Genomic DNA, 13,547 nt, shown 5'->3' with positions numbered 1-13,547 from the left:
GTGCAAACTTACGTACAGTGCAGAAGTTTCAAAAGCAGAATCTGGAAGTGCCCCCCTCCTATTCCCCTTCCAGCAAAAAAGACCCGGAAGCCCCCTCTCCGTTTTTTCCCCTTACGTGGAAAACTGAGCGACGGAAACTGCTCATTCCTTTCCTTTTTTTTTATAAGATATTTATTAGCATTTTCCATTTTATACAAACAGCAAAAAAAAATTAAAAAGAAAAAATAATAAAAACACATAAAGTTCATAACTTATTTTTCAATAACATCTTTCACTGACCTCCTCATACCTCCCCTTCTTGTATTCCAGTTCGAATTGTTTATCCAGCAAATCCTTGTCTCCCAACATTACAATTAAACCCCTTATTTTCTATCCATCTTCTTATATTATTATAGCTTAAACTCTTAGTTATATACAAAGAAAAAAGGGACCATTTTTTCATATTCTTGTGTACCATTACAGCTAGAAACCACTTAATTTCAATCCTGCATCATTCAACATTCATTAATATTGCAATATTTTTGTAAATAGTCCTTGAATTTCTTCCATTCTTCTTCTGCCGACTCTTCTCCCTGGTCACGGATTCTGCCAGTCATTTCTGCCAATCCCATAAAGTCAATCAACTTCGTCTGCCATTCTTCCAGAGTGGGTAGATCTTGCGTCTTCCAATACTTTGCAATGAGTATTCTTGCTGCTGTTGTGGCATACATAAAGAAAGTTCTATCCTTTTTTGACACCAATTGGCCGACCATGCCCAAGAGAAAGGCCTCTGGTTTCTTCACAAAGGTATATTTAAATACCTTTTTCAGTTCATTATAAATCATTTCCCAGAAAGCCTTAATCCTAGGGCAAGTCCACCAGAGGTGAAAAAATGTACCTTCATTTTCTTTACATTTCCAACATTTGTTATCGGGCAAATGATATATTTTTGCAAGCTTGACTGGGGTCATGTACCACCTGTATATCATTTTCATAATATTTTCTCTTAAGGCATTACATGCCGTAAATTTCATACCTGTGGTTCACAACTGTTCCCAGTCAGCAAACATAATGTTATGTCCAACATCTTGTGCCCATTTAATCATAGCAGATTTCACCGTTTCATCCTGAGTATTCCATTTCAACAGCAAGTTATACATCTTTGACATAATCTTAGTTTTGGGTTCTAACAGTTCTGTTTCTAATTTTGATTTTTCCACCTGGAAGCCAATTTTCTTGTCCAAATTAAAAGCCTCCATTATCTGAAAATAATGTAACCAGTCTCGCACTTTATTTTTTAATTTCTCAAAACTCTGAAGTTTCCATCTATCTCCTTCTTGTTCCAAAATCTCCCAATATTTCGGCCATTTGGCCTCCATATTGAGCTTTTTCTGAGCTTTCGCTTCCATTGGTGACAACCACCTTGGGGTTTTATTTTCCAGTAAATCTTTGTATCTTATCCAAACATTGAACAATGCTCTCCTGACAATATGGTTTTTAAATGCTTTATGTGCTTTAACCTTGTCATACCACAAATATGCATGCCACCCAAAGACATTGTTAAAACCTTCTAGATCCAAAATGTCTGTGTTCTCAAGAAGTAGCCAATCTTTCAGCCAGCAAAACGCTGCTGCTTCATAATAAAGTTTAAGGTCTGGCAGGGCAAATCCACCCCTTTCTTTTGCATCAGTTAATATCTTAAATTTTATTCTTGGCTTCTTGCCCTGCCAGACAAATTTAGAAATGTCTTTCTGCCACTTCTCATTCCTTTCCTTGGTCGCAGTTTTTTGGCTCCGCTCTCTCTCATCTTCCGTGTCTCCTGAAAGCTGCCCCTTCCTTCCCTGACTCTGACGAAGTGTAGCTGCTCAGCAGAGGGGGGGCTCTCTGTACATTTCTGTCTCTCCCCCCTCCCCTGCAAACAGATCCCTGACAACGGGGTTCACCATGGGCGGCAGGAGGAGGTAGAAGTTGGAAAAACGCCCGCCCGGGAGGGTTGCCAGCATCCCAGGCACTCCGAGGGCCTTTCTCTGGAGGTCACTCTCTGGCTAAAATCCACCATTAGTCCATTAGTTGAATTGGCGACTGAAGAATGGAGAGATCTCCTTATGTGGAGATCTGAAGACCTATGGATTACAAATCTGATTAAAGTGGAAGCTGGAGTTTTTGTGACAATTGGACTTTTGGACCCTACTTTTAAGTATGGAGGTCTGGCTGGAAGAAACATGGACCTTATCGGGACAGAGCTGCTCCGAGACCTGGTGTTTAATACTAAGGACTATCAAAAAAACCGGCAGAGAGGAACTGAGAGAGAATTAAGAGCCTCGGACGTGAGATCTCCAGGCTGATAGAAGATTAAGACTGATGGACATTTGCTGGGGATCGAAACCGGGAAAGGGGGTGGTGGGGTTTGGGAATCCAAAGGGTGTACAATTATAATCTGTTTTATTTTTTGTTTGGTTATTAATATGAAAATTGGGAAATTCGTGGAAGGGAATTTGGGTCGACTTTAGAAAAAGGTTTGTGTATTGAGGTACAAATATTGATGTCTATAAGTTAAAATTGGTTTTTTCTAAAAATGAATTAAATATAAAAAGGTTAAAAATTGGGGATAGGAACTTGTTGAACTAACAATTTGAATTGGAATACAAGAAGGGGAGGTGTGGGGAAGTCAGGGAAATATGGTACTGAAAATATGGAATTGTAAATTTCATGTGTTCTTAATTTTTTTTTCTTTTTTGACTTTTTTGTATTGAATGTGAAAATTTTTAATAAATATTTCATAAAAAATAAATAAATAAATAAAATCCACCATTAGTCCAGAGAGACCGGTGATAAGCGATCCCTCCCTTCTGAGAGGAACATACTAACAATCACACCCGTGTCTGCCACAAACGAATTCCAGGTCGACGATGAAGACTTTGGCAAAAACAAAACTTTAGCTGGCTTTGTCTGAGGCTTAGCACAACCCTTGCTACCGGCCTCTTCCTTTCCTGAGCTCCCCATGGCTCCTTTGGAAACACAGTTTGTGCAGTTCTTCTGCACATGGCCGAGACGTCCACACTTGTGGCAACGAATGGTGTTTAAGGCAACTGCCTGCTCCTCCTGAGCAACTGTGGGGGTAGCTGACGTAGCTCCACTCTCCCCCTCAGAAACGGCAAATGCAGCCAATCGATCGTTCTCGTTCATCAGAGCTGCACAGATCCTTGAGACGTTAAGATCTGCAGCTGGCAGGGTGCCCAGCTGACTGGCAACAGTCCCAAACCTCTGGTCTAGACTGTTTATCATCATGAAGCAAAACACAGCCTCATCTAGTGGAAAATTCTGCTGCGCCAGCTGGTTATGCAAATATTGCATCTTAGTGAGGTGTTCCCGGAGAACTCCTCCCACTTTCAACCTCATATTGGTGAGCTGTTGAAAGTGCAGCAATGCTGTCCCGGCTGCTTCACGCATGTGCACTCGGCGTAATGCTTGCCACATTAGCCTTGTGTGTGCACAGTCCTGCACATGAATTAACTGGTCATCTGACAGACACAAAATTATTGCAGCCTTTTCTTGGGTGCCGCGATCGTTTCATAGCTTTCCCGGGGCTGCAGGAACCGCGTTCTCAACCACATCCCATATTCTCTGGCGCTGTAACATTGCTTTCATTTTCAGACACCAGCTCGAATAATTATCATTGGGCGGGGGGTGCGGCAGATCAGTGCTACCGACCCCGGCTTGGAATCCATCCTGGCTCCAATTAAACAGCTATCAGCTTCTCCTGAGCAAGCTGTAAAAATTTCAAGCAGTCTATGAGCCTCTTAATTGCTCAATTCTGACTTGCTTCTCTCTTTGAGGTTTAAGAGCCTCATAAATCAGAACACTGATTTACTCACAGTTCCTTTTTAGCGGCAAGCTGTCCTGGCTTCCGTCTCCTCCGGCAGGAAAACAGCTGTAACAGGCTGCTTTAAACTCTCCCTTGGAATGAGGAACTGGCCAGTGCTTTGTTCCAAAACAGCAGCTTCTTTTGCAGAACTTCAGAGATCCGATCGGCACCATTAGTCAAGCTTTTTGACCATCAATCCACATCGGCATCCATCTGCAAACAGGCGACCTTCAGCTGTCCGGCAAACATCAAAGGTCTGGCAATCAACCAACCATCCTCTGCTACCATATGTTGGAAAAACGCCTGCCCGGGAGGGTTGCCAGCATCCCAGGCACTCCGAGGGCCTTTCTCCGGAGCTCATTGTCTGGCTAAAATCCACCATTAGTCCAGAGAGACCGGTGATAAGCGATCCCTCCCTTCTGAGAGGAACACACTAACAATCTTCTGGCAATCCATCACAGAAGAAAGAAGACAGTCCATAGTCTTTCCAGCTACTTTATTTGACTGTACAAATCATGTCTGCTCGCCTTGAGCAGTACAGCATGAGAGTCAGCGACTCGACTTTGCTTCAATCCAGAAGCGGAAGGCACACACAGTAACTCCACCCCGGTTACTCTGAGAACTCTGAGAACTGACTCGGACTTCCTGTCTCACGCTCAGTCACATCACATGATGTAAACAATGTAGCTACTTCCTTGCAGCTGGTGGGAACTAAAATCCCAACAGTAGAGGCAGGCCAGCAGGATGTTGGGGTAGTTGCCTTCAGGCAGGGTGGGCGACGAGGCAAACATTATACGTGCCAGCCTGTTCTTCTCATCTGCGTGCCGCTCCTGGGATCCATCAATCTTCTTCCCTGACGAGATTCTGTGACTCATGTCCAGAGACACTGAGCACACATTAGCAGAGAAACAACATCAGCAGAAGCCAGGCTCTGGGGTGTGAGTACTAAGCTACTTTATTTATATACACAATCAGGACAAAGGAAAACATGGCTCCTCTCCTTCTTCCTCTCGGAGAGAACAAAAAAGCAATACAGAACGGAACTTCTGTTCACAAGACTCCAACAATCAGTGCTGGAATGTAAAACACAGACGTGATTAAAACAATCCCACACGTCTGCACAGCGGGGGAATGGAATACCAACATCCTCCCCCTTTCCATGTACCCACTGCTGCAATCCTTCAGCACAACTGCAACCGCCATACATATTCATCAAGCTGTTCTCTGGGAACAACTTTTGACAACAAAACCCTCAAGACAGTTTACAAAAAGATACATTGAAATCATGAAAAATGTACAGCAGTACTTTGAAACATGCAAAAATTAAAATGCTAATATTCACCTCAACTTTCTAAGCACCTGCACAGGCATGTTTTTAGCAGGTGCCAAAAAAAGGTGGGAGGGAGGCGCCTGCTTGATCTCAAGAGGCAGGGAGTTCCAAAGGGTCTGTGCTGCCAAACTAAACAATTGAGGTCTATTATGTGGCACCTGAAGCTGAAGCGGTCGAGTGGGCACCTATAGTTCTCTCAATCCACTTTCTACACGCTGTACAGAAATTCATAACCATCCATACCAGGATTTCAAAGGCGGAATTGTCCAACAACTTTCGGGGTGTCCTTGCTTTTACTTTTTGAAATTGGGCAACCCTAGGTCACTTGGGATACAATGGAGAATCTCCTTCAGGGCTGAAGTCAAACTGTTGGAAGATTGCAGCACCTGCAATAGAAGCCGATACAGGAGAGACATGTTTAGTTGCAGCTGGGGCTGATGAAGTCATCTGTTTGTGCTGCCGCAGATGCACCAGGGCATGTCTTCCCTCTGCTCTCCTCCCAGAGGTCATTCCTCCTCGGGTCACTGCTATGGATACATGACCATATTGTCTGTCTCCAGGCTCTGCAGTCGTCTGTGGACTGTATCTCTCTTCCTTCACCCAGAGGAATACCTGAAAGATGGATAAATAGACCCAGGAAGTGAGTATTATGTGTGAGGCCATGGCATGCAGGCAAAAGGGTCTGGTGTATTTGTTTCAAGAAACAGTGAGAGGAGGTGAGTATGCCTTGATTTTGGTGGTGATATTTCTGAGCAGAATTTGTGATCTTGTCATGTTTTAATTGGATCTTGAATTACACAGAGGAGGATATCTTCATATAATCTTAGAGTTGGAAGGTCCAGTCCAACCCCCTGCTATGCAGGAATCTCAGCTAAAGCATCCAGGACAGATGTCCATTCAGCCTCTGTTTAAAAGCCTCCAAGGAAGGAGAGCCCACCACCTCTTGTGGGAGTCTGTTCCACTGTCAAACAGCTCTTACTGTCAGAAAGTTTTTTTCCAGATGTTTAGTCAGAATCTCCTTTCTTGCAACTTGAAGCCATTGGTTTGAGTCCTCCCCTCCAGGAGCAGGAGAAAACAGGCATGTTCCCTCCTCCATGGGACAACCCTTGAGATATTTGAAGATGGCTCTCATATCTCCAATCAATCTCCTCTTTTCCAGGCTAAACATAACCCAGCTCCATCAACCGTTCTTCATAAGGCTTAGTTTCCAGAACCTCGATCGTCTTGGTTGCCCTCCTCTGCCCACCTTACAGCTTGTCAACATCCTTCTTAAATTCTGGTACCCAGAATTGGACACAGTATTCCAAGTGTGGTCTGACTAAAGCAGAATAGAGTGGGACTATTACCTCCCTTGATCTGGACACTAGACTTCTATTGGTGCAACCTAGGTAAAGGTAAAGGGACCCCTGACCATTAGTTCCAGTCGCGGATGACTCTGGGGTTGCGGCGCTCATCTCGCTTTATTGGCCGAGGGAGCCGGTGTACAGCTTCCGGGTCATGTGGCCAGCATGACTAAGCCACTTCTGGCGAACCAGAACAGCATATGGAAACGCCGTTTACCTTCCTGCAAGAGCGGTACCTATTTATCTAGTTGCACTTTGACGTGCTTTCGAACTGCTAGGTTGGCAGGAGCAGGGACCGAGCAACGGGAGCTCACCCCATCGCGGGGATTCGAACCACCGACCTTCTGATTGGCAAGCCCAAGGCTCTGTGGTTTAACCCACAGCGCCACCCGCGTCCCTTGATGCAGCCTGTTGTTGTTGTTGTTTAGTCATTTAGTCGTGTCCGACTCTTTGTGACCCCCTGGAACAGAGCACGCCAGGCACTCCTGTCTTCCACTGCCTCCCGCAGTTTGGTCAAACTCATGCTGGTAGCTTCGAGAACACTGACCCACCATCTCGTCCTCTTTCGTCCCCTTCTCCTTGTGCCCTCCATCTTTCCCAGCATCAGGGTCTTTTCCAGGGAGTCTTCTCTTCTCACGAGGTGGCCAAAGTATTGGAGCCTCAGCTTCACGATCTGTCCTTCCAGTGAGTACTCAGGGCTGATTTCCTTAAGAATGGATAGGTTTGATCTTCTTGCAGTCCATGGGACTCTCAAGAGTCTCCTCCAGCACCATAATTCAAAAGCATTAATTCTTCGGTGATCAGCCTTTTTTGCTGCTTCAGCCCACTGTTGACTCATGTTAAGCTTGTGGTCCACCAAGATCCCTAGATCCTTTTCACATGTACTGCTAGTAAGCCAGGTGTCCTTCATCTTATATTTGTGCATCTGGTTCTTCCTGCCTAAGTGCAGAAGTTTACATTTGTCCCTACTGAAATTCATTTTGTTAAGGTCATTTTGATTTCTGATTCTGCAGCATTAGCTACCCCTCCCAGTTTGGTGTCATCTGCAAATTTGATGAGCATCCCCTCAGTTCCTTCATCCAAGTAATTTATAAAGACGTTGAACAACAACGGGCCCAGGACAGAACCCTGCAGCACCCCTCTTGTCACTTTCCCTAGGATGATGAAGAACCATGAAGGAATCCTGTTCAGGTTTAGACTGTCAAATCCACCTAACAGTTACCTCATTCAGCCCGCATTTTACCAGCTTCTTCACATAAATATCACAGGAGACTTTGTCAAAAGCCTTACTGAAATCAAGATACACCATGTCCACAGCATTTCCCTGATCCACCAAGTTTGTAATTCCATAAAAAATTAAAAACAAACAGATTGGTCTGGCATGACTTATTTTTGAGAAATCTTAGTAATCACAGCACCCTTTTCTAAATGCTCACATACCAACTTGAATTATCTTTTCTAGGAGCTTCCGTGGTATCGATGTCAAGCTCACCAGTCAGTAGTTACCTGGGCCTTCCTTTCCCTCCTTTCTGAAGAAGGGGACAACATTTGCCCACCTCCAGTCTGTGGGGACATCACCTGTTGGATGACTGGGAGAGTGGTGACAGCTGTATAGTCAGATCCAGTTGGCAGCACTGCAGGGTTGTTGTGCAGGAGATGGGCCAAAAAGGGGTGTGAGGAGCTCTCCTGAGGCTCCTCTCCAACTTCTCCACAATGCATAGAACCACTAAAACACATGTTCTGTAACGTTCTCAACTGGCTACACAGTACTACCAGAGTCTGAAGGGGGAAATTATTATTTATTCAATTAATATACAGCCCTTTATCAAAAGATCCCAGGGCAGTGTGCAACATTAAATACACATCAATGATAAAACATAGTAAAAAGCATACTGACAGATAATAATAAATCAATACAATAAAAAAGAATACCCACTCCTTGTGTTTCAGTGCTCACTGAATCCAGAAAGAACACAGAGGCACTGACTATGTCCTCTTTCCATCAAGGCAACGTCACCACTGCCATGTTCATTTTAGTCGGCTTCCCAGGCATGGAAGCATCGCACTTCTGGCTGGCTTTCCCCCTGTGCTTCCTCTTCCTGCTGGCCATCCTGGGCAACTGCACCATCATCTACATCATCCGAGCGGAGCGCAGCCTCCACGAGCCCATGTACCTCTTCCTCTGCATGTTGGCAGCCATCGACATCATGATCACGCTGTCCACTGTGCCCAAGATGTTGGCCATATTCTGGTTCAGATCCACCAGCATCGCCTTCGACGCTTGCTTGGTCCAGATGTTCTGCATCCACAGCCTCTCTGGAATGGAATCCACCATCTTGCTAGCTATGGCTTTCGACCGCTACATCGCCATATGCCACCCATTGAACCACTCGTCTATCCTCACCACACCCAGGATAGCTAAAATAGGACTGGTGGCCGTATTTCGTGGAGCAGCGCTGATGGCCCCTTTGCCCGTTTTCATTAAGAGGCTGCCCTTCTGCAAGTCCAACGTTCTCTCCCATTCCTACTGCCTGCATCAGGATGTCATGAAGCTAGCCTGCGCCAGCATCAAGGTTAACATCATCTATGGACTCGTGGTCATCATTTTCGCCATCGGGCTGGATTCCCTGCTCATCTCCTTGTCTTACTACTTCATCCTGAAGGCTGCCCTGAGTTTGAGCCAAGAGGCACGCGTCAAGGCCCTCGGGACGTGCCTCTCCCACATATGTGCTGTCTTTCTTTTCTACGTGCCCTTCATTGGCTTGTCCATGGTTCACAGGTTTGGTAAGACGCACGGCTCCAACATCCATACTGTGATGGCCAATGTCCACCTACTGGTTCCTCCAGTGCTGAACCCAATCGTCTATGGGGTGAAGACGAAACAGATACGTCACCGAATAGGGCGGGCATTTTGCAGAACTAAGTGCTGATAAGAACTTACAGCAATTAACTTTTTTAAAAAAATAAATCATTCATTTATCAGTTCCAACATCATGAAACATATGGTGATCCCTCTGCAGGGTGTGGGATGTCTCTCTGATGAATCATTGGTACAAGCTCCCATCTCCTGCTCCCTCTATTTTTCTTCTTCATGGATATTTTTCTCCTCAATACTAGAAGCATGGATGCGTCAAGAAGACCCCTTGCTGTGGTGATTTTGAGCACTACAGATGACAGTCCTGGTTCTGCTCCATTTCACCCCCAAGTGGTTGTGAAGATCCTTCTGAAGATTCCACACTGTGAACTTCCATAACCACCCAGATCTAAGGAATCCTTCTCTATATATGGGCTCATTCCTGGCCCATTTGGAAGACCCAGTACAGTTTTCTCTTACTGGACATCTGTCAGGGATTCTTCAGCTGTGATTCCCACATAGCAGGGGGTTGAACTAGATGGCCTTTGGGTGAACTTCCAACTCTACAATTCTATGATTCTGTGGCAAGGAGGTTTGGAGTGAAGTGCCATCAGCAGGTGTTTGACAACCTGCTCTTTCTCTCTGTTCCACCAGAATCAAAAGAAGAAGTTGAGGTATCAGAGTGGTGCCTGGTTCAGTAAACTAAAGTTGAATCTTGGAAATACAGAAGCATTCCGTGTCCTAAGTTATTGAATCTAGAAGAAGATGACACACAGATGATGATGATGATGATGATTACCAGTTCTCTGTTCCATCGGAATCAGGAGAACTAGTTGATGTTATTAGACCAGTGACCTTGAAATGACCCGTCATTTATGTTGAGTTTTGTTCCTTTTGTTTTTGTTTTACCTTTCTTTGTGCTTTAAATTAGAGGCTACCTTGGCAGTAAATTCATGTAAGTAGGAACTTGGTCTAGATAGCAGAGGAAGTTTATAGTGGATTCCAGAGAAATTCTACCCAGCTTCTGGTGAAGGCTAGCAGATTTTCATTCATTCATTCATTCCATTTATGTCCCATTCAGCTCAGAGTGTCCTCCAACAGTTGTTGGTGTTGTTGTTAATTATTATTATTATTATTAGTCCCATCCTCCAGGAACACACTATCTAAGACAATCAAATGCTTGGGGGATAAAATAGGGTAAATGAAACTAAAAAGACTTAGAAATGATAAATCATCCTCTCAAAACTAACCCAAAGCCCCAGGGTAGCAGAGCTTGCTGTCAGGTCCTGCTGACCATACAAATTGTCCTGCCAAGGGCAGTGGTTCTTTTAGGATTTAGAAGCAATGGACACACTGATGGGTGAAGGCTGAAGGTTCTTTATTAATGCAGAGAAAGACTAAAGCATAAAAGTGAAGAACAAGACCACAATGCTTATGTCCCTCTTATTGCTGGGAATCCCTTGAGCAGCAATGCAGAGACTCCTCTGTCTGCATTCTGGGTGTGCACTGAGGTTCAAAGATGCAGGGCTTCTCTTGGGATGACTATACTGCCTTCATCTCCTGGACCTCAAATTATCCTTGCACATCAGATTGATGCGTTAATCACACCTGTGGTGAGAATTAGACAACGGCCCCCCAGTTCATACATTCTTGCACACACAGGTGAGTCTGTGGCAAGCAGCCAATATAGATGACTGCATTTACCGTATTTTTCGCTCCATAAGACTCACTTTTTTCTTCCTAAAAAGTAAGGGGAAATGTCTGTGCGTCTTATGGAGCGAATGTGTGGTCCCTGGAGCCGAATTGCCCAGGGGCAAAAAGCAGATCATGCTTTTTTTTTTTTTTTTTGAAAGGGGGAAAGGGTTGTTGAAAGGAAGCAGCTGATCATTTGCCGGTCGGGGAGAGAGATAAGGGACGCTAGAGATAAAGGAGGCTGCCTGGGAGGGGGGAGGTAAAGACAGCAAACTTGCAAAGAGGGGAAACAGGAAGACTAAAGCAATAAGGAGAGAAATTAGAAGAAAAGGAGGAGCAAAAAACTGCTCCAGCTAAGGAAAAGACACTAAAGCAAACAAGAGGGAAGGGAGTGTTGAAAGGAAACAGCTGATCGGTGGGATCGGAAGAGAGATAAGGGATGCTAGCGGAGGCTGCCTGGGAGGGGGGGAGGTAAAAGCCCATGGATCCTCAGGATTTTTACATTGGGTCACCCCCAATTCACCATCAGATCACATAGCATGTCCATGGTTACAGCCTGCACCAAAAAAATCACACATCCACTGTTTCCTGGGGCCGCAATGGTGCAAAAACGTGGTTACAAAGCACGGATCCACATGGATTCTCAGAATTTTTGTATTGGGCTACACCAAACTCCCCATCAGATCACATGTCTGTGGACACAGCATGAACCACAAAAATCATACATCCATTGTTTCGTTCAGAATATTTTTTTTCTTGTTTTCCTGCTCTAAAAATTAGGTGCGTCTTATGGTCAGGTGTGTCTTATGGAGTGAAAAATACGGTATGCATTTTTTTTTCAAAGATAAGGGATGTGGTGGCAAGCAGCCAGTACAGAACCATCCCAGGTGCTCCCTTAGTCAGCTGGTGGGACATACTTAACTCAGGACATCCTTAACTTGGACAGAAACAGACATACGGACACACATAACTTGCTAGTGTGTGAGGAAATATTGAAGCTGAGAAATAGCGAAGAAAGCAGCATAAAGAAGCGTGGCTGACCACCAAAAGACTGTCAGGATCGTCCTAAACGCAAGTAGGCATCCGATAGAGACACATGCCCGACTGGCATGTTCTCTCCCTCCTGGTTGGTTGTTTGGGAGCTTCAAAAGCTTTTTCCAGCCCGAACATCACAGTGACTGATACCAAGAGGCATCAGCGCACTTAGGAACAGCAGAGTGTAAGCAGTTCGCGTTACAGACTCAGCAGCTCAGCATTTTGGCTAATCTACTTTATTTACATAGAACACACTCAGAGCATTCTGACTCAGCTCCTTCCTCTTTCTCATCAGACAGCAAAGAGAGAAAGACAAAGGACAATAGTCCCACATCACGGAAACACAGTACAGTGGTACCTTGGGTTAAGTACTTAATTCGTTCTGGAGGTCCGTTCTTAACCTGAAACTGTTCTTAACCTGAAGCACCACTTTAGCTAATGGGGCCTCCCGCTGCTGCTGCGCCGCCGGAGCCTGGTTTCTGTTCTCATCCTGAAGCAAAGTTCTTAACTATTTCTGGGTTAGCAGAGTCTGTAACCTGAAGCGTATGTAACCTGAAGCGTATGTAACCCAAGGTACCACTGTAATCCAAACATCCTGTCTCCATCAGTTCCCACACTGTGGAATGAAAACATACACCGTCATGTGATAAAAAACAATCCCATGACTGCAAGCACGGGGCAAGAATCCTAGCAAAGACTCGGGCAAGCCGGGTACAAAAGGATGAAGGGTGTCATACCACACAATGCTAACTCCTCAATATCACAATGGTCTTCCAATACACCCAACCCACACCATAAATAACCATTCTAATATGTCAACCAAATGACAATAATTCATCCAGCTGCTAAATGCCCACTTTGCTCTTTGTTTTCTTTCCTTTGCTTTTGGTCCAGGAGAACCTGAACATCCAGAAATACAGCACAGTACATGCCAAATACTTCATATTTGCTCCTATCCAACAGGATGTTTGAGCTTTAGAGAAGACAAAGCTGGGCTTCCCAGCCTCTGACCACCCATGCTGCACCAGGTTTCCTGATTTTGAATCTTCATACACAGCTTGCTCACTTGCTTCTTCGTTTATTTCAGTCGTGTCCCACTTTTTGACTGGAGTCTCCAAAGCAGCTGAGAACATTCATTAAAAACCCCCCACAAAACAACCAACTGTTCCATTAAAAACTCTACATTTAAAAATGGAAACCATGAAAAAGATAGAGAGAACAAGGAGAATAAATTTTAAAATCATTCTGTGTAAGAAAGTGCAATGTTTCTGGGAAATGATTTATAGTGAGATGAAAAAGATGTTGAAATATAAATTTGTAAAAAAAAAAACCAGAAGCATTTCTACTTGGTATTGTAGGCGCTGACATTAATAGACAAGATAAAAAAAATTGTTTTTATATGCGACAACTGGAGCAAGAGTATTTTTGGCACAGAAATGGAAGCAGGAA

General features: G+C 44.5%; 1 protein-coding gene across 1 annotated transcript; it reads left to right on the top strand.

Moving 5' to 3' along the window:
* Positions 1 to 7,075: 7,075 nt before the first annotated feature.
* On the top strand, positions 7,076 to 10,226 carry LOC310760895 (olfactory receptor 51E1-like). The gene has a single exon (XM_083610112.1). It carries the CDS (start codon positions 8,506 to 8,508, stop codon positions 9,445 to 9,447), a length of 942 nt encoding a protein of 313 aa, XP_083466238.1. The 5' UTR covers positions 7,076 to 8,505; the 3' UTR covers positions 9,448 to 10,226.
* The last annotated feature ends 3,321 nt before the right edge of the window (positions 10,227 to 13,547 follow it).

Source organism: Podarcis filfolensis (assembly GCF_964270895.1).
Source record: "Podarcis filfolensis genome assembly, chromosome: 4".
In the NCBI taxonomy this organism is placed as follows: domain Eukaryota; kingdom Metazoa; phylum Chordata; class Lepidosauria; order Squamata; family Lacertidae; genus Podarcis; species Podarcis filfolensis.
The sequence above is the reverse complement of the archived record's forward strand: the minus strand, read 5'-3'. Positions and strand labels throughout refer to the sequence as shown.

Bases quoted from the DNA above. Each gene is read 5' to 3' on its own strand.
- LOC310760895 (XM_083610112.1), top strand. From the start codon at position 8,506: ATGTCCTCTTTCCATCAAGGCAACGTCACCACTGCCATGTTCATTTTA.